We start from the raw sequence: 19,070 nt of genomic DNA, 5'->3' as shown, positions 1-19,070 counted from the left end.
TCATGCTGCACAAAGCCTTCAAGGACATTATTGAACCTGTCAAGTACGTCCCTGTGGGTACATGGAGTCTCTCAGCAGTGTGTGAGTGGGTAAAACACATTCAGAAAAGTCCCTCCAGGTCAAGATTCTTTACAAATTATTTGTTTCTTTTCTTTCTCCTTCTCTTCTCCTTCTCGTCTCCTTCTCTTCTCTTCTCTTCTCTTCTCTTCTCTTCTCTTCTCTTCTCTTCTCTTCTCTTCTCTTCTCTTCTCTTCTCTTCTCTTCTCTTCTCTTCTCTTCTCTTCTCTTCTCTTCTCTTCTCTTCTCTTCTCCACATGCTTTGCTCTTCACCTTTATTCTTTGTCTTCTGAACCTGAATCATTCTTTTTGACAACATAATTGACTTAATTTTAAGTGGGTTTTTGTTGTTATTTTTGGGTTGGGGTTTTTTCTCTGTTCTGATTTCTTTGGAGCTTTTTTTTATGACATTTTGTACTCATGTGGACATTGATCTTATAGAACTGTACATTATTTGGCTGAGATTTTGTAATATGATTATCTTCCAAGCAAATCAAATAAATTCAGAACATTTTTCTGCAAGTATATCAAATTATGCTCAGAAACATTCTCCAAAGGAAAAAATGGAGGAAAAGACTAACATCTTCAAATCAACAACTGCTACCCTTATAATATTCAAGACATAATTGTCCCAGAAATTACTTATATGTTGTCTACAGCTTGGAAGGTGCTGTTTATGCTGTTGTAGGTTTGACCAACTGAAGTATCTCTGCTGACAGCTACTGCATCCACTTGAGTTCACAGTGGCATTAACACATTTAGTATTTTTGCAGGATCTAATAATGCAAGCTGAAAGAACAACATTATTTTCACTTTTAGAGATGACACCACCAATGAAATAAAACACTTGAGTAGTCTTACCAGGCATGATCAAAGGTCATGGCAATGGATACAGTAGCATAATTTGCTTTGGTTTAATAACATACAGAGTATTGTAGTATCTTCATGAAATATATATCTTGAAAGGCATTTCTCATGCAGATGTAATTAGCAACACATAACACAGGTCTGCACAAAGTGTTTTTAGGAAGCTGTGTAAAAAGGGGAAGCAAAATAAATTGAAGGGAAAAGAGCAATTCTCTTCTCAAATTCTCTGAAACAAAATAAACACTTCCCAAATGAAATTAACACCATTAAAATAACAGATAGTTAAACCTACAGATTTTACAAAGTCATGTATGAGATTACAGTGAAATGTGATATTTCAGGTAGCTCTGAAAGAATTTTCTGTTCTCAGCCAGACTGTCTTTTTATTTAATACAGGTGACTAAAGCTTTGGAAAGTATGGGACTTCTCATACAACAAAATCGGTAATCACAGGTTCCATACCAGAGAGGAAGATAGAAATGATGGAATACTGTAGTTACTTGCAGAAGTCTAATTGGAAATATATTTAACTCTGCACCACAGGAGAGGATTCTTTGAGAAACAGCCAACCAGAACTGAACTTCAGTCACTGTCTTGCTTTGGTGTGCTCTCTGCTAGAAAAACAGTGCTCACAGTAGCGCTGTCAGGTGCATTCAGCACATGGACTTCATACCAGATGTCACTCGTGCAGCCCTTTTCAAAGCTTCAGTTCTCTTCCTCACTTGAAGATAGCCTCTATTTCCACTACAGTGTTTGCTGTAGTAACACATTTAGGATTGATGAAAAATCACCTATGCATAAAGTACTCTTTTAACAAATCAGGTGTATCAGTATATGGATCATTTCCAGGCAAAGAAGAACTGAAAAGCACAAGTCAGGCACATTCTTCAGTGCAATCCTGAGTATTTATAAAGAATGTGCATAGAACCAGTTTTTGTTGAAAACAGTAAAAAGCTGTAAAAACAGGAAGGTTTTTGAAGACAGCCCTCCACACAGCCGTGTGTCTCAGCAGATACATTTGGCAGCAGTTACCCAGAAAAGCCTTAACCTATTTGCAAGCAGCTTGTGCTGATGAGCACTGATTTCCACTGTCTCTGGCAACCTTAACCCGAACTCCGTTTCACCCACTTCTTCTATTCAGCCTGCAAGAATAATTAACATGCTGGTCAGATTTATTGCATGTCCACAGAAGACATGACTGACAGAAGCCAGCATCACTTTCCAGCAAGACAGTATTTTTATAGCAATTTGCTGAAAGCACTTACATGCTAATAAAACTGGAAATTTATTTAAAGAAAAGATATGCCTGAAGATTGTGTCTGCATTGATTTTTTTTCCTCCTTGTCCCATTTCCTTTATTTACTAAAATGGCATACTTTGCTTACCTCTGGAAGAAATAAAAACAATTAATTCTGCATGTGAATGCTATACTGTTCAGCAACTAGGCTTCTTACTTCATTAAATCCAGTTCTTGCTCTCCTGGATGCATTCTTTGTTCTTTATTCTTTCTCATACAACAGAGCATTAATACTACCTGACAGAGAAAAATGAATTCTATCTGACAGAGAAAAAGGGAATTGCATTATGAAGCCTTTTCTTAGGCATTATTTTATTTACCACTAAATGATTACTCGAGAGAGGTTGTGCTGCAGTCGTTTGTGATCGGCTTGTGAGGATTGTTTTTATTACGGAATGATAGCCAGTTTTACAAGGTGGTTGTCCAATTCTTATGTATGAAACTCTACTGGACCCGTGCAGTCAAGGAACTCGACAGAAAAACATTTTTCTTACGCCTTTTACCTCACCTGCCCCCACATCCCTGTTTTGAAGTGCTTCATTAAGGACTTTTATCTTGCAAACATTTAGAGACTAGCGCAGCTTAGTTCACAGGAAGGCAGGCAAATCGCAGAGAATGCGTGCCGGTGTTTTTCGGGGCCTTTCTGTTTCCCCGGAGCCGCTCGCCAGGTAGGCGCTCTGTGGGAGGGACCCTCAGCGCGGCACTCAGGGACACAGCCGTACGAATCCCTCGCGCGGGATCCCGCCCTGGCCCCGCCCCCGGCGCGAGCCCCGCCCCAGGCCCCGCCCAGCAGCCGCCAGGGGCGGGGCCTCCTCCCGCCGCCGCTTCCCCCCCTGCCATTGGCGGCGGGGGCTGCGCGTGACCGGGCGGTGCGTGACGTAGGAGGAAGAAGCCGCCATTAGGGGCAGCGGGGCCGTGGTCGTGGGGCAGGTTCGGTTGCCGTGTTCTTTTCCAGCCTCTGTCTCCGGGGCCGTGCCGGTGCCTCGCCAGCCCACCCTTCCGCTCCCCCGCGGGTCCCCGTCCCGGTGGGCGGCGGCGGCGCCGCGGTGCGGCCCGTTGATGTGAGGCGCGGCTCGGCGGCGGGGCGCGGATGGCGGCGGGGGCCGGCGCGGCGGCCGGGGGCCGCAGCTTCTCCTTCAAGGTGGTGCTGCTCGGGGAAGGCTGCGTGGGGAAAACCTCGCTGGTGCTGCGCTACTGCGAGAACAAGTTCAACGATAAGCACATCACCACCCTGCAGGTGCGGGCCGGGGCGGGGCGGTGGTGTGGGGGGTCCCGCTGTTGTTCTCCCCTCACCTTGCGCACCTCCTCGCTCTGCTGGCAGTGCCTTGTCTGCAGCTTAGCGCCGGCCGGAGACACCCTCGCCGCTCGCTAGTCCTGCCTGTCCCCTGCCGAGTTTGCTGGGAGTCACTTCTCTCGTTCTATTCACGCCTCAGATTTAAGCTTTCAATATGTTTAGGCCTCGTTTCTAGTCTGCATACTAACTGCTCCGTTTTTTCCAGTTACGTATATGAATGTCTTCATTTGAACCTTGGAAAGTATGATGCAAAAGTACTGTTGTTATTGTAATCATTGTTAGTAGACTGATGACTAAGTGTTTCATGTGTGCTGCGTTTCTGTTAATCATAGTCTTCCTCATGTCCTCAAATCCTAACGCTAGCACTATCTAAACGTTTTTGTTTAAGGAGAACAGCTTTCACAATATGCTTTATGAGATTAATGCTTATGATTCAATTACGGGGAAGATCCTTAAAGCTTAACTGCTTGTCACGACAGCTCCCTGAATTTTGCCTGGATTCTCAGCAGTACTGTCTGTAGTTATAAAGAGCTACAAAGTGATGTTCTGCTAATGAAATGTGACGGGGTGCCTGCTGGAAAGTAATGGGGGTTTTTTTATGGCCTACTAGTTAGTGATAGACAGCATGTGTGCCATGGTACAGAACACACTGCTTGTACTGTACATGGTCTCAGAAAACATGTTTTGAAGTTTGTGTTGTGTGTGATGTGTTAAGTCTTTCAGGATGTCAGCTTGCATAGGTGGAAGTGTGGATTCAATGTATACCACTCTTAATTTTTTATTTTTTTTTTTTAAATAAAGAAACAAACCCTGGCACTTGGTGGACCAGTAGTGGGTTGTTTTGAACTGATTTTGAGTTTCTTGAAGTACAGAAAAAATAGTAGGTGATGTTAAAAACACGGCAGTTCCATGCAATTTTAAGGTAGCTCTGTGCCATTCCCATGCATTTAGGGGGAGCTTCTTGAATTGTGTATCTCAGAAGAAATTAGTAGTGAAACTTTCCCTTAAAACCAAAGCAGCATTGTAGATGCACTAGAAGCAATGCAGGGAGTGTTTCATAAACAGATAATGTAGCTTCATTTTTGCTGTGAGGTGGTAAAAAGAATATTTTTTCCTACTCAGATTTTGTTTCTCCACTGTAACCAGGTTTGTGGTTGCTACCTGTCTTTTAACTGACTGCACATTGTTTATCAAGTTGTTTGCTTTTCTGTTCTGGGTCTCCTTGGCCACATACACATCTTATTGATTGTAAAATACAATGTTAATTGCTGTTGAACCTTACTGTGCATCATGTGCACTTGTAAAGTATTATTTTTATTTCCCTACATTGTACAGTTCTAGAAAATAAAATGAAGCCAGTTCTTCCACTATTAAATTGAATGACAATTTAAAAATAAGATGAAGAGAAACTAGGGTATCTGATTAAGCAATGAAATAACATGTTAGCAAAGCATCCTTTAGTATTTTTTATGATAAAAGGCTTAATCTGATAAGGTTGCTTTGTTTCATGGCAACATTTCAAAGTATTGCAGCAAATTCCTTTTGTTCTAATAAAGCCAAAATTAGATAACTACTTTGTTCCTGGTCCAGTAAAGGAATGACAATGATGAATCACATGAAAAGATCACTAGATATTGAGAGAAGAGGTTATTCTTTAACTTAAAAAGAAAGTATTGCATAGTCCTTTATTCCAGAATGCAACAAAAATGGTGGTGAGATTGTAGCCTTCTGGAAACTTCATTTAGTGATGTATTCTGTGAAGTTATTATTTGTATACCCAAATATGTAAGTTTCTTTGGTGCTAGTAACAGAGGACTTTGACTAAAAGGGAGCAGTTTCTCCTCCCTCCCCACTCCTCTCAGTGCTAACCAGAGTGCACTGGAACCTCCTCTGATTTAGGAGGCTGCTGGGATGTGTTGCTGTAGTTGTGTTAGTATCAAGTCATGTACTTAAGATACTGATGACCTGCATGTTGAAGTTAGGTAGCTGCTGATTGCACAGAAGAAAGCATCTAGTTAGAACACTGTGGAAAAGCTGATGCAGGAAAATTAGGGGGTTTTACCCACAATTAATAAAATTCATAGCCTGTTGGCAGACCTGGCAGGGCAATTAGAATTGGTTCCCATTGTTTGAAATATTGAAGTAAGTGCCCTCATCTTGATACAATAATCATGATATATAAATTCATATGAAGTTAACTGTGCTGGAATTACTCCAATAATAAACCTATTATTAAACTACTGGGTTTTTTAATTGGATAAATACTTGTATTTATCCTGAGTAATTGCATAATAAAAACTTCTGAATACTGCTTTCTTAAATGTGTGGAGGACTGCAGAATGTTCAACCTGAAAGAGCTGCTGATGTATGTGGTTGTAATTGTAGAGTTCCTGATTCCTTTGATGGACTTGGCATAACCTGGAAAAGCTGTCTTGGTTATCGAGATAGCCAGGGGTGAGTGGAAGACAACCTAAGGAAGTTCAGTGCTAGATGCAGTGTTTGTATGCCTGACCTGCTTCTATTGAAGGTGAAGCACCAAGGGCAGGTGCCACATACTTGCCTTTGTTCTGTAACTTTCAGGAGACTCTCTTCCAGCTGTGTCTTCCTTGTGTTCTACTCAAGCCCCTTTATCAGCTCCTAGCAGGGCCTGGTGAGCATACAAAACTGAACTCGGAGAAGAAAGAATTAAAAGAAAGAAAATATTTCCTACCGCCACATAAAAAGATTGGAATTTTAGCTCTTATAATTGCATTATTCTTTTCTAAGTGCTTAAGTATTCTTCAAACCAGTCATAAGACAGAGTCAAAATATGAAAATTAGAAGCGTCAAAGAGTTGTTTGAAATTACTTATCTTTGAATTGACCAAGAGGTACTGATTGTAAATTGAGTCACAACTCTGATTTGTAGTACTCAATTCAGTAAGTTTTTTTGAGATTAGAGAAAATGTTGAAGCTTTTTCTGTGCGCAATTACTTAAGGAACTTTAGGTAGTCAAAGGCTTTGACTTGGACATTTGACAAATTAAAATCTTGGCAACTGACTTTTTCTCTGAACTATCTCAAAAGAGAAGTTAAGGCTCTTTCTTATGTGTTGGGTTTTCCCAAATTTCTAAAAACTGCATAGTCCTAATATTGACTTGATTGATTGGGTTGTTTTTTTATCCCTCACTAACCTCAGAATGGTTGGTGAGGGGTATGTGTGTGTTGAAAGGTTGGTTAAAAGATACTGGTTGATTTGTCTTTGACATGTTTGCCACTGTAGATGTAAAATGTGTTTTATTGATGGTAAACAGACCAAACTTACCCATACCTAGTAATCCATGAGCAGAGCCTGCTAACTGTATTCTTCCAGTATATGAATAATATAAAGAAGAATGAAGCAATAAATGTCATGTAGTATCGATGGTGTCCTCCAGCATGTTCACAAAGCTTTCTGCTCATTACTAACCATGGCTACTTCAAATACCAGGTTCCAGTCTTATCAGACAAACCTGCTTGTAATCAGGGTATTTGATAGAGGATACTGTCCTTTTGGATTACGGGCCTAAGTCTTTTGATAGACTGAGACTTAATCATTACAAATTCTTCAGGTTTTAATACAGACAGCAAGTATGATAGCCCAGTGCTACATACCTTTGCTACAGTCTCCTGTGGTTATGGATGTTTATGTGATACTAAAAAGTCTTACTTGTATGTAGGAGTCTTTTAGTGCTGAAGTATATAAAAAAATGGAAATCTATATCTGAGTGATAAAGGACAGGATTCCTATCAAAAGCTATAGTACCTGAAAGACAGTTTATACTGAAGTAAAACTTACCTATGTAGAGAAACGAACTTTAGTTTTTGGTCTGTCAGATAGGAGATATACTTGTGCTATATTAACTGGGTCATTGTCTAAAGCTACAATGGCAGGATTTTATGGATACTGAGTTCTGTGTTTTTAAATATAAATCCCCTTTCTGTGGAAGATTTTTCTGCTCAGAAATTGATTCTCAAACATTTGTATGGAATTTACATCAATTAAGCAGGTCTGGATTGTTGGTGTTACAACAAAAGCAAACATTGCTCAGAGGAGCTTTTCCTTTGAGATTTACAGTAGAATATTGAGTACTGTAGTACAGCAAATCAATAGAATATTGTCAGGTAAGATTGATTCATTGTGCCTAACAGTAGCTTCTCTCCCTGTGGCCCAAGTATTGGTGAATTAAAACTTCTGAAGTTGCCTCCTAGCTTTCAGTTTTTAAAGTGTGGTGTATGTAATACAACAAATGGTGAAGACTACTGATGAGTTAATCCTCAGGGACAGTTGCTTGAAAGCCATCAACTTGCTCTAGAGTTTTTAGTTGAAGAATGAAAAGTTTTCTGATGCTGAAGATTTGCTCCTCTTCTGTTAAGCTGTTTGTTACAGGTTGGCTAGAGGATCAGATCCATTTGACATGCTGTCTGGAAGTTTTTCCAGAGTTTTGACACTACAGTGAGTCCCCTCACTGTAGACTGAGGGAGTAGTGTAGTTTTAATGCGTTACTTATGTTGAACACAAGAGTTGTTGTGATCAGTTCTTTGCTATCTGCTCTTGGAAAGTGCCTGTTTTTCTTCTGGTCTGTTCTCTGTCCTTTTTATCAGACTTTGTGGAAAGGTTTGGGGGAAGGTACAACTTCAGGATGAAAAGAGAAGAGCTTTTTTAGTCATCTCATCTTGGGTCATACAAGTGCCAGGGAAGTAGCTGAAGAGCAGGAGCTGCTCTAGCAACTGAATGTTGAATGACTTTAACTGTAATACAGTCAGCACTCTGGAAGGGCACTTGGACAGCAGTTTAGATTGGTGTGCAATGAGCTGCTGTAGTCTTCTGTGTGCATTCTGGTTGCTTGTGTAGTTAAGCAGCAAGCTGGTTCAAACATCTCGTCTGGCCTATGACACTTTCCACATGTGACTCTTGGTTCTGTGGCTGGTCAGTGCTTTTATAGAGAGCTCCTCTTGAGCTACTGCAGTCCATCCTAAAATAATCTGTGATTAATCTATCATAAAATACTGAGTACTTGTTTGAACCCAAATGCAAAGTGAGGTAAAACTGAAAGGAAGTCTGACTGTAATCTAAGGCAAAAGACAAAAGTAAGCTTTTGGTAACTGAATTGTTTGGTATAACATGTTACTGCTAGTCTTTAGAATGGGGGGAGCATTGGCAGTCCTAATGCATCAACACCTTGAGACCCTGTTCTGGTCCATTAAATTTGTATTAAATTATATTCCCTTTTTAGCCATCAAATTACAGACTTGGTAACAGAGATGGTGTCTGAAAACGTGAATCATGCAAATTTGGAGGAAACCAGACTTACTCAATTTACTGAAATCAGATTAACCTTGCAATGTGCTCTGCTCCTGTAAAACATTTCCAGAAGTTTAAAGCAGTGTAATTCTGAAGCAGCTGGTATGCTTATTCTGAGGCTTCTCAGATTAAACAAACAAAAACAGAACCAAAAAACAGATGAGGGTGAGTTCTGGGCTCACTTCAGCAAAAAAAGGGAAAAGTTACAGACAAGGAAATACTAATGTTCCAAGATATTTAGTGATAAATTCAAATAATTGTTTATGGTTCTAGTACCTTGCTAATAGTGAACTACTTTGCCTAATTCCTGCAGATTAAAAAATCTTGTTAGGCTGGTTCCTACGCAGGCTTCACATACTCTTGTGAAATTCTTTGAGTTCATCTTAGACTTATCAGTGTTGTGGATTCAGACTCTTTCTGCTTACCTCATCCTTCCCAAATCATTCAAAACAACAGAAAAAAGATGCAGTAAATGATTGGCTTAACGCAAATTTATTTAGAATAGGCTGCTGGCAAACTGTAGAGAAATGACTAACTGGTTTAGTATTGACTTAGGTTTCTTGCTTACAGAGTCTTTTAATCTGGAAATTTGTGTTTTATTGATTCTGATGCTTTATTAATAACTTAATTTTAAGTCAAATTATGTGTTTGGTGTGTAAAACTTAACTCTAATCTGTTTTGCTTTCTAGGCATCTTTTCTTACAAAGAAGCTAAATATTGGTGGAAAAAGAGTAAATCTTGCAATATGGGTACGTTTACATTTCCATTTTTTTCCTCCTTAGTTAATTAGAATGTTTTTCTGAAAAAAAAAATTATGTCGGCTTACTGTGTCGCAAATGTTAGGCACTTTTTAATAAAGTAAAATTTCCTAAGTATTTGGAGTTCCTTGACGTATTGTTTGCTTTGTCTTAAATGCTAATAAGTGTGTTTTAAATGCAGGATACAGCTGGTCAAGAAAGATTTCATGCATTGGGGCCCATCTACTACAGGGACTCTAATGGCGCTATTCTAGTATATGATATAACAGATGAAGACTCTTTTCAAAAGGTACTGGGCAACTTTTACATCTAAACTGTGAACTGGTTGAGAGATAATCTGTAATGTGTAAACAGAAGTCTTCTGGTTTCGGCAGTATATTTTATTTGCAAATGTGGATCATGTAATGGAAGTTATACAGCTTATTAGTATTCCTTTGAAGACTGACTTCCCTGCTATCGGGTTCTGCTATTCAAAAGAGAATTAGCTCAGTTTCTTAGAGCACAGTGCTAATAAGGCCAAAGTTGTAGGTTTGAGCCCTATATATGGGGATGTAATAGGTATTAATTTAAGAACTGAACTTCATGATCCTTGTGGATCCCTTCCAACTCAGAATAGTCTGTGATGTAGCTGTGCAAGTTACCTGTGACAGGCTATAAACATAAGCCTGGACTTTTGTCATGGTATGCCATACTGATCTTTATTGTATAAACCAAATTAATAAAAGGTATTAAATGACATGACCTTTTACAGATCTGAGAACTCTGAAATTGTAACACATGATAGTGGAGATATTACCTTCTTTGTGATAAGTTAGTTGTTCTTCAAGACCTTGTGAAAATGCATAATTTGATGGCTAATTATTTTATGGCTGAATGAGCTGTTTAGTTTGATCAGGTGATTTTTTTCTACGCTGTGTCAATCTATGTTCCCACTCTGTAGGATTTCAACTGAAAAGTGGTGGCACTTTTCTAAACATGTTTGTCTGTGATTAGCTTTTGGCAAAACTAGTTGGACTTCTGTGTAGGGAGAAGTAAGAAATTGTGGTTGTGTGGGTAAGGCTTAGGTTAGCAGGGATAGAAATAGTGTAAGGGTATAGATCCACAACAGCTTAACTAATTTAAATAGTTTGATGTAGGGCAAGTAAAGCACTTATGTGAGCAGTTAAACACTTCCTGCCACCTGCAGAATGGTGATGACCTGTGGATACTTCAACCTGTGCCTTTTCATGCTGAGCCCTACATAGTAAAACCCTGTGACACCAAAACATTTAAATGTGCAGAAAAAAAGAGGGAAGGCTTATTGACAGAAGTTACTGCAGAAGTACTACTATATCGTGTAGCCTAACTTATTTTCAGATTCTTGAAGTGATTGCCTCTCTTCACAATTATTCCCTTAAAATAGCAGTTCCCAAGTCAAAGCATTGATAATACAACCTTCAAAGCATGACAACAGATTTGATAACAGATACCTTACCATCAGCTGACTTAACATGCTTGTCCCATCCGTTCTCTCGTGAAATAAACATCTGTTATAATGTAACTGGAAAAACTCAGTTCAGGTACCTCTACCTTTAAAGTACCATTTGTAGTCTTTCAGTAAGTGCCTACTGATAAAAGATCTCATGTCTGACCTGAAGTGGCCTGTGCAGTGGACTTGCTATATTGAGTGTGTCGAATCATATTTCTGGAGTAATTGAATTTATTTTATCTAAGTCATTTGCTCTTAATTTCACCTGTGAAATAAAACCTGCTGACCAAGAGCCATATGTAGCTATCTAAAGAATGTTTTTCCATCTATGTTGCTCTAAACATTTTTGCTTTAAGTTTAGAATAGATGGGAAATGATGGAAATGGGATGGTTCCATATTACCTAAATTAATAGTATATCAAGTGATACCAAGCTTACATCTATTCTTTTTGCAGGTAAAAAACTGGGTTAAAGAATTAAGAAAAATGTTGGGAAATGAAATCTGTTTATGTATAGTAGGTAAGTATTTTTCAACATGATTGAATGGGAAATCTGTTTTGATTAACAGCATCTTCCAAATGCTGCTTTGACAGCTTGTACATGTGAAAGGGTAAAGCTTATGTCAGATTTTTAAAATTAAACTGGAGCTAGAAGTTTCAGTAGATCACATGAAGGAAAACAAGAGTTTGAAAAAAATAATCTGTTTAATTGCACACTATCAGAAGTGCATGCTACACCTGCAGATGGTAGTTTAACAAAAAATGTATTATCCTTCTTTCAAGTACTCAAACTTATGGCTTTTCTTGGTGGCATAGACTAAGGTGCATGTCTGTTTTGATAATTAAGTGCTTGAAGGTTGGAGCGAGTCTTAAAGATTGGATATTTCAATGCAAATGGAATGCAACAGAAGTGCTGGATGTAGATTTAAATCTGATCTAATTATTAAAATACTCTAATGAGGTTAGATATGTGGACATTCTACAAAAATTACCCCTGTAGCACATGGAAAGTGCTAATCACAAAAAGGACAAAAAGGCTGAATTGGGCACTTTATATGGAGGCATTTAGCTGTCCTGATCTCTCTACTGAGGTAGCGCTTTGTTGCCTCTAAATGTTTGTGTGAAAGGAGATTGTCAAATCATGTTGTCCTTGAAAGTGAGACTTGTGTAAGAGCTGGTTTTCACTGGGACAGCTTGAGAAAATGGAGTACTATGATTACATGTCTGCTTTCTTTTTGGGTAGTTTTAGAGTACAAGTACTTAAAAAGATTAATTTGTTTTCAACAGGTAACAAAATAGACTTGGAAAAAGAGAGACATGTTTCAGTGCAAGAAGCAGAAATGTAAGTCACACCTATTACTAACAGAAACAGTCATTGCAGAATTATGCTGGAGTAAGAAACTCGTGATGCTGTTAACATCAGCCAGCTAGGCATTGCTGGCTTATGCCTGCCAGTTGTTGAGTGTTCTGTTAGTATCTGAGTCACAGGGTATCCTGGCTGACCAAACTGTAGCTTGGGAGTTGTTTGTGATTAAAGTCAACATTTGTAGTTTAAGTCCATTTCTGGACATGAAATTTTCTTAATTTCATCTGTGTTGCATCAGTCCTGGCAGAACTCCTTTTTTTTTTGTGTTAAATAAGCATGTGTAGATTAACTCTGAAGTCAGAATAAAACCTGTTGTGATCATTTTATACCTTCATGTAAAGTGGCTTAGAAAGATAGTCCTTTACTACAATGAGGCTCCATATCTGCATTTCTACAGGTATGCTGAATCTGTTGGAGCAAAGCATTATCATACGTCAGCTAAACAGAACAAAGGAATTGAAGAACTCTTTCTTGACCTTTGCAAAAGTAAGTATTATGTGGTTTGTTGGTAAGGAGCTAATGCATAAAATGCTCCAGGCTTCAGAAATGCTTTTCAGGCCCATATAGAAAAGCTTTAGTGTACGGTACTACTTAGAACTGACTTCATTTCAGTCTACTTCAAGTCACTTGTGTTCTGTAGCAGCTCTGGAAGCCTGATGTATGGATGCTTACAATATTGCAAATTCATGCAGTACTCCAAAAATGTCTTGGTCATTTGTTGGAGCACTGTCTGCTGTTCCACTTATCACACATAAGTAGTAACCCAGATTAAACTTCATGTTGCTGCTCTCACCACTGCTTGCTTCAGACCCTCTGTTCCGAGCTCCTTCAAAAATCTTCTTACGATACTTATTACAAATCATAAACTCAAAGCTTTAATGATGCAAATTATACACAGAAATCCAAACAAATTGTAAAGATCATGGTATGTGGGATGAAAATCCAACACAAACAAATCATCCTATTAATTGTATTTCTGTGATAAAAGAATTTAAGGAAAAGGTCTCCTGTGTTTCTGAAGAGGTAGTTGGTTGGGGTTTTGGGGAGGATTTTTTTGGAGGGTGGTCTTTCTTGTTTATTTGGTTGGGATTTTTAACGGTATTAATGATATGGGTGGGTAAATCTAGCTTTTGAAGTTGCTAATTCCAGGACACCTGAGGATCTCTACGATCTCCCGTAGTTACCAGGAGCCACTGTATGTTGGGTACTTTAGAAAAAAGATTTAATATGTTCTTGCAGCTATGCCATGTGATACCCGAGTACTTAGTTCTGCATAACAAATAGGAGAACCACTCTTGCTGAACTTTTGTCTCTGTGCATATAGTTCAGATTAAGATAGCGGAGTCTCAATGTAAAAATGAAGTGGAATGTCATCTAATACATTTCTTTCTTTACAGGAATGATAGAAACTGCTCAAGTGGATGAAAGAGCAAGAGGCAATGGCTCCAGTCAGTCAGGAATAGCAAGGCGAGGTGTACAGATCATTGATGATGAGCCACAAGTGCAGAGCAGTGGAGGGTGCTGTTCTTCTGGATAATTATAAAACTGTGCATCACTGCCCTCTCAATATGAAGACTGCCATATTCCAAGTCACACATTCTTTACCAATGGAGTAATAGAATTAACAGTATTTAAAAATAATCACATGTAACACTGCAGAGACCTTAAGTGCTAAACTAGTGGCATCTGTGACCAGAGAATTGGCGTTTTCTACAGTGGTTAACAAAGCAATTACCAATGGCCTTTTTACATATTTTTCTTTAATGAGGAATAATATGCATGTAGAAAAGACCTACTTAAAGGCTTCATTTATATTCTTTTAAATCAGATCATTATTTAATAACTTATATACATTGTTGTTGGAATGGTATACGTTTTTGCAGCTCTTTGTATTTTGTGGTAGATGGAATTGTATCACTTCTAAAATGCAAATTGATTTTTTTTTAAATTAGCAGATATCTGAATTAATATTTTTGCAGGGCCTCCACAAGCCTATAACTCAACTACTTTGATATATTCTGTTCATCTGTATGCCAAGCTGATAAAATACATTGTAAATTACATATTAAATATTTTATCTGCTTTTACAGTTGCAGAAATATGTACATCAGTCTTGTCAGTGATTGTGAAGTGAATAAGTCAGTGAAAGATGCAAGCTTTTCATGTGCACTGTTAAATTGCTCATTCTATTCCCCTAACTGAAAACAGCTTTATTTTGGGTACATCCATAGCTACAGCAATTCTTTAATCCATTTCTGGCAAGCAGCAGTATTTAGAGTATCCCCTTACTGGAAGAGAATGCTTCTGTAAACTGCTGTTTAACATTGAGGTGTTTGACTTGCAGCTAAAACAGTTGGTGCATGCACATACCTTGCCTCTGCAGTTACTTTGTCCTCTCAGAAGATCCCCAGAAAGTCAAAGCAACTTTAGCCCTCATCTGTCTGGTAGCCAGTAAACCAGATGCATGGGAAACTCTTTAGCTGCTTTAATACTTTTATTTCCAAAGACAGCATTATAAACTATCCATGAGAATATTTTTTTTTTCCCTGCAGGGCTTGAGTGAACAATTAATTGGCATTATTGGCATTAACTGTAACTTCTAATTTGGAGTGATTAAATTAAAGATGGGAAACTTGCCAGATGTAGCTGTAAATTTGGGGATTCTAGGCAGAATTGAACTTATTCCCAACTTGTTCTTTCTCCTGTAAAGTGTTTTGAAAAAGCCCATTTAAGTTTCTGGAGGAGGCTTTTCAGAAAAAATGTGTAAACTACTATCACAAAAGAACACAAATGGTGGTAGCTGAAACTTCAAAATGTTTTGTGCTCTGACTTTTTTTACGTAAGTTGTCATGCTTGGAAAAACAGTAAAGGTGATGTCTATGACAAAGTAGAATATCCTTGGCCTTCCTTTTTCTGAAAGGTAGATTTAGTATTGCATATGAATGCACTGAATGGTGTGGGTATGTTCTGATACACAAAAGAAGTAGTAGTAATGAATTAGTCTGTGTAAGAGAAGTGTGCTGTCTTCAATCTGATTTTTATTTTCTCTGAAATAATAGATGGCTTTGATACAGACTGATCCTGGTGCATTTTCTCCTTTTTTGCCTTAACTGTGGTGTAGATACTTTTTCTTAGACTACCATTGCTGTGCTCTTCTGATGTGTTTGTATGCATGATGGAGAAAGGTGGTCTGTTCATGCTAGTGAAGATAAAGTTTCTTGGCTGTGCAGAGCTTTGACGTGAATCTAAAATCTGACAGTGATTGTGTCAGCATGTAGAAACGCCATTAGCTTTCATATATCTAACAACGGTGACCTCTGTCAAAACTGAAAACCAGATTGGTTTGTTCTAACACTGGTATCTGATTATCAGCCTTGTAAGTGATACAATGTATGAAGATATGGAGAGTGAAATTGTCAAGTCTTGATGTTCAAGAATGGAATTGCCTCAGAATAGGAGTTTCAGGTTTTTTATTCAAATTTAATTTTTTCCATCTCTGCATATAAAACCCCCAACAGCCCAACTTCAACTAGACTTGGTTGAAGCAGTGTGTAGAATGTATATTTCTGCCTGCAGCTAAGGAGTTTTTAGTGTATTGTGTGGTAGGGGCATCCCATGTGACTTCTGGCAATTACAAAACTAACGAATGCGTGTTGATACTAGCTCCTAAGTCTCTTCCAGAGTTAAAACTATTACTACTGAAAACTTAGGTGGGGATAAAGAAGTCTACTGTTTTGTAATACTGGAAAGGTTCTGGTTGCTATTAGTGAAATATTTTTTAAAATAAATTCTCAAGTTACTTTTGTTACTTAAGCTAAAACATAAAAAATACTCACTGGAAACCTTCCTGTCTAAGCTGTGGTTTGCTTGGACTTTGTTTATAAAACTTAAAACCTGTGTTTGCAGGGTATCATTATATAACTGGAAGAAAGTATAGCTTTGTGAAGTCAGGGAAGGTGGTTGAAGATGAGACAGAGGTGAAAACATGAATTGTTTAGACTGATTAACATAAGACTTCAGCTATTCATTGTCAGCAGACAAAATACAACTGTTCCAGGAAGAAGCATCTTTGTCAAAGGTGCTGAGAATGTTTTTTGCACTTGATATACAGAAAAGCACAAATAGCTTGGTTTTCTATGTTTGAGCAGGACTCAAGTAACCTGGTGTTATTAGTATGTGGCTTGCTTTTCAAGACTATTGAGTCTTGCATTTCATCTAGATGCCTGGTTTATATGTCTAAAGGAGAAGTGTTTTCTTGTTGCTGACTTCTGTGACTGTAAACAACTAAGCTATTTTTGATTCTTCTGAGAAGTGAAAGAGAACAAGGATGTCTGTCTTTAGAAGGTACCTCTATTGTGAGGCAGATAGCCAGACACCCACTATAGCATGTGTAAATCAACACTGAGCACACTTCCTCAGGGTGTATCTTGACAGAGATTACTCACATACATACTGAAATAAAATGGTCTGACTTTGTACAATACCTTTCTAAAACAACTTTTAAGTGCTTGTTGCTGCTACTATGAATACGTGAGCTACCCGCGAACCTTTATGACTTGCTGAAATAAAATCCAACAAGCCAAAGTCCAATTGGTTTAATGCAGCAGGATGTCTCTCTGCTAGGAGTTATTTATGGACACTGTATGCTGCACTTAGGCTTTACTTCAGAAGCTATAAGCGATGGGATGGACTGGTTCAGACAAAGACACACAAATTCAGATGTGTAGTATATGGAGATGACTAGCTGCAAAGACTGGGAGAGATAGCTTCATCTGGTAAGCAGTGATCTTGCACATGATTCCAAAATGAGGGTGTATCCAATGTCTAGATGAACTGTATGGGACGGTCTCTTGAAGCAGTCAAGTTGAATATTATTAATTGAATATTACCATGATTATATTACATGCTTTTCTTCAGTGTTCACACATTGTGGACAGGTATTTTTGCATCCTACACCTTGAAAACTGCCTATAGTTCTTAAAGAACTTAATAATTAAATTTCTACTTTAGTTTCCAAACCAGATGAAGAAAGCTTTACAAAAAGATACGAAGTTATGGAAAGTGATTAAATCTCAAATGGAGTTCTACGAAAATGTTGGATAGTGTCAGAAAAAAAAAAATATTTAAATGCAGGTCAGCAATCTCCATAAGCTGAAAGCAGTTAAGTGATAATGAATAGTAGAGCATGGGAATAAGTTGGAGCCAGCTACGTCCCAGTTTTCTGCTTTTAGTGGAATAAAAAGGAGAAGTAGGAAAAAAAGGAATGTCGGAAAAACTGAGGGTGCTGGTGGTAGGCTACTGAGTAAGGCACCGAATTAACCTTTTATTTGAGTTGCTAGAGAGCCTCAGCAATAGCACCTTATTCAGGACTTCCAATATTACTTCTTGTGTTGTTCTGTGAAATACCATTTTTGCTTCATTAAAGAGAATGCAACTAAATTTGAGCAGGCTTTCAGGCACAATACTGATCTGCTTAAAACTTTATTGGAATATGCTAATTTATTAACTATTTACATTTCACTGACTTTGTTAATCTTAGTTTGCATCAAATGCTATGATGTTTTTTCTTTTTTCTTGAGAAGTCAGGAAGTATATCATGCTTTGAGAAGAACTTTTATTACAGTTGTTTCAAGGAGTTACAGATGATGACCAAGATCCTTAGCACTACTTGCTGTGCAAGCTCAACAAGGTCCCCAATCTAGCCCACTAACTCTTAGCAGTGCTGGGAACTTGTTCCTGCTATTCTTTGGAGGATTCTGCTCAACACCAGTATTTTTCTTCTCTACAGGCAAGCCTGTACATCTCAATGATGTAGCTGTGTAATAATTTTAGGCTTTTTCTATCAAATAACAATGTATACTCTTCACTCCTGTATTTTTTTGGAGCTGTCATTGGCCCCTGTATTGAGCAGAATGAGATGGAGATGATTTTTGAGAGTTGTGGAGAGTATGGAATGTTTCTTGTCTTGAGATGGCTTGAAAAGTCAGAAATTCAACATTATGACAAAGTATTATTCTGCCCAAGATAACAGAAAATAGTTTGGCTTGGAGAAGTTTTTACTGTAATATGATTAAAATGATGATAAATTGCTCTACTTCTAAAATGAAAATTTATTTCAAGCTGATTTCTCTAGTCCTAATTTTTTTTAATACTTCGGTTTGCTTGACTTGACCAAAGCCTTAAGTTGATTGTCATGTTATACAGCCATAAACTAAGCTTTGATTATTGGGAGGAACAGCATACTTGTTCATATTCCACTGGCCAGTTTAGATCTTAGGCTGAGTTAATTCAATACCAGGATGTTGAAAGATAGATTAAAACAACTATTTTTTCTGTCTATTTCCACTGCTTTGTGTACTCAGGCAAGTAACATGGATGTGATACAGCTGCATGGTCAGTGTGAAAAGCGGGCTTCTCTTTCTTTTCCTGCTTCTTGGCTGCATTGATCCTTGTTGCTAAATGGCTGCTACAGGAAACTGTGTGCTGTGCAAGAAAGGAAGTGCACGTTCTCTCCTTGCTTCTCTAGTCCTTCTAGACAGTGATAGGCACTACAGCAGTAATACACAGTTCCTGTCAGTTTGATAACATTTATTTCAAGAGGAACTTTTCTTACATCTTGAGAAATATTATTTTTTTCAGTGTA

General features: G+C 38.2%; 1 protein-coding gene across 1 annotated transcript; it reads left to right on the top strand.

The window, feature by feature from the left end:
• The first annotated feature begins 3,101 nt into the window (after positions 1-3,101).
• RAB21 (RAB21, member RAS oncogene family) lies at positions 3,102-15,506 on the top strand. Its single transcript, XM_023938977.2, has 7 exons — positions 3,102-3,458; positions 9,526-9,585; positions 9,776-9,883; positions 11,518-11,581; positions 12,349-12,403; positions 12,825-12,913; positions 13,825-15,506. Exons 1-7 carry the CDS (start codon positions 3,312-3,314, stop codon positions 13,962-13,964), a joined length of 663 nt encoding a protein of 220 aa, XP_023794745.2. The 5' UTR covers positions 3,102-3,311; the 3' UTR covers positions 13,965-15,506.
• The last annotated feature ends 3,564 nt before the right edge of the window (positions 15,507-19,070 follow it).

The sequence above is a fragment of the Cyanistes caeruleus genome, chromosome 4 (genome assembly GCF_971803275.1).
Source record: "Cyanistes caeruleus chromosome 4, bCyaCae1.hap1.1, whole genome shotgun sequence".
In the NCBI taxonomy this organism is placed as follows: domain Eukaryota; kingdom Metazoa; phylum Chordata; class Aves; order Passeriformes; family Paridae; genus Cyanistes; species Cyanistes caeruleus.
This window is presented reverse-complemented; position numbering and strand designations above follow the sequence as displayed.

What these genes read in the sequence shown, in the direction of transcription:
- RAB21 (XM_023938977.2), top strand. Translation starts at nt 3,312, where the DNA reads ATGGCGGCGGGGGCCGGCGCGGCGGCCGGGGGCCGCAGCTTCTCCTTC. An exon ending in GAGTAAATCTTGCAATATGG is followed by an intron (nt 9,586 to 9,775) that starts GTACGTTTACAT and finishes TTTTAAATGCAG; the next exon opens with GATACAGCTGGTCAAGAAAG. An exon ending in CTTTCTTGACCTTTGCAAAA is followed by an intron (nt 12,914 to 13,824) that starts GTAAGTATTATG and finishes CTTTCTTTACAG; the next exon opens with GAATGATAGAAACTGCTCAA.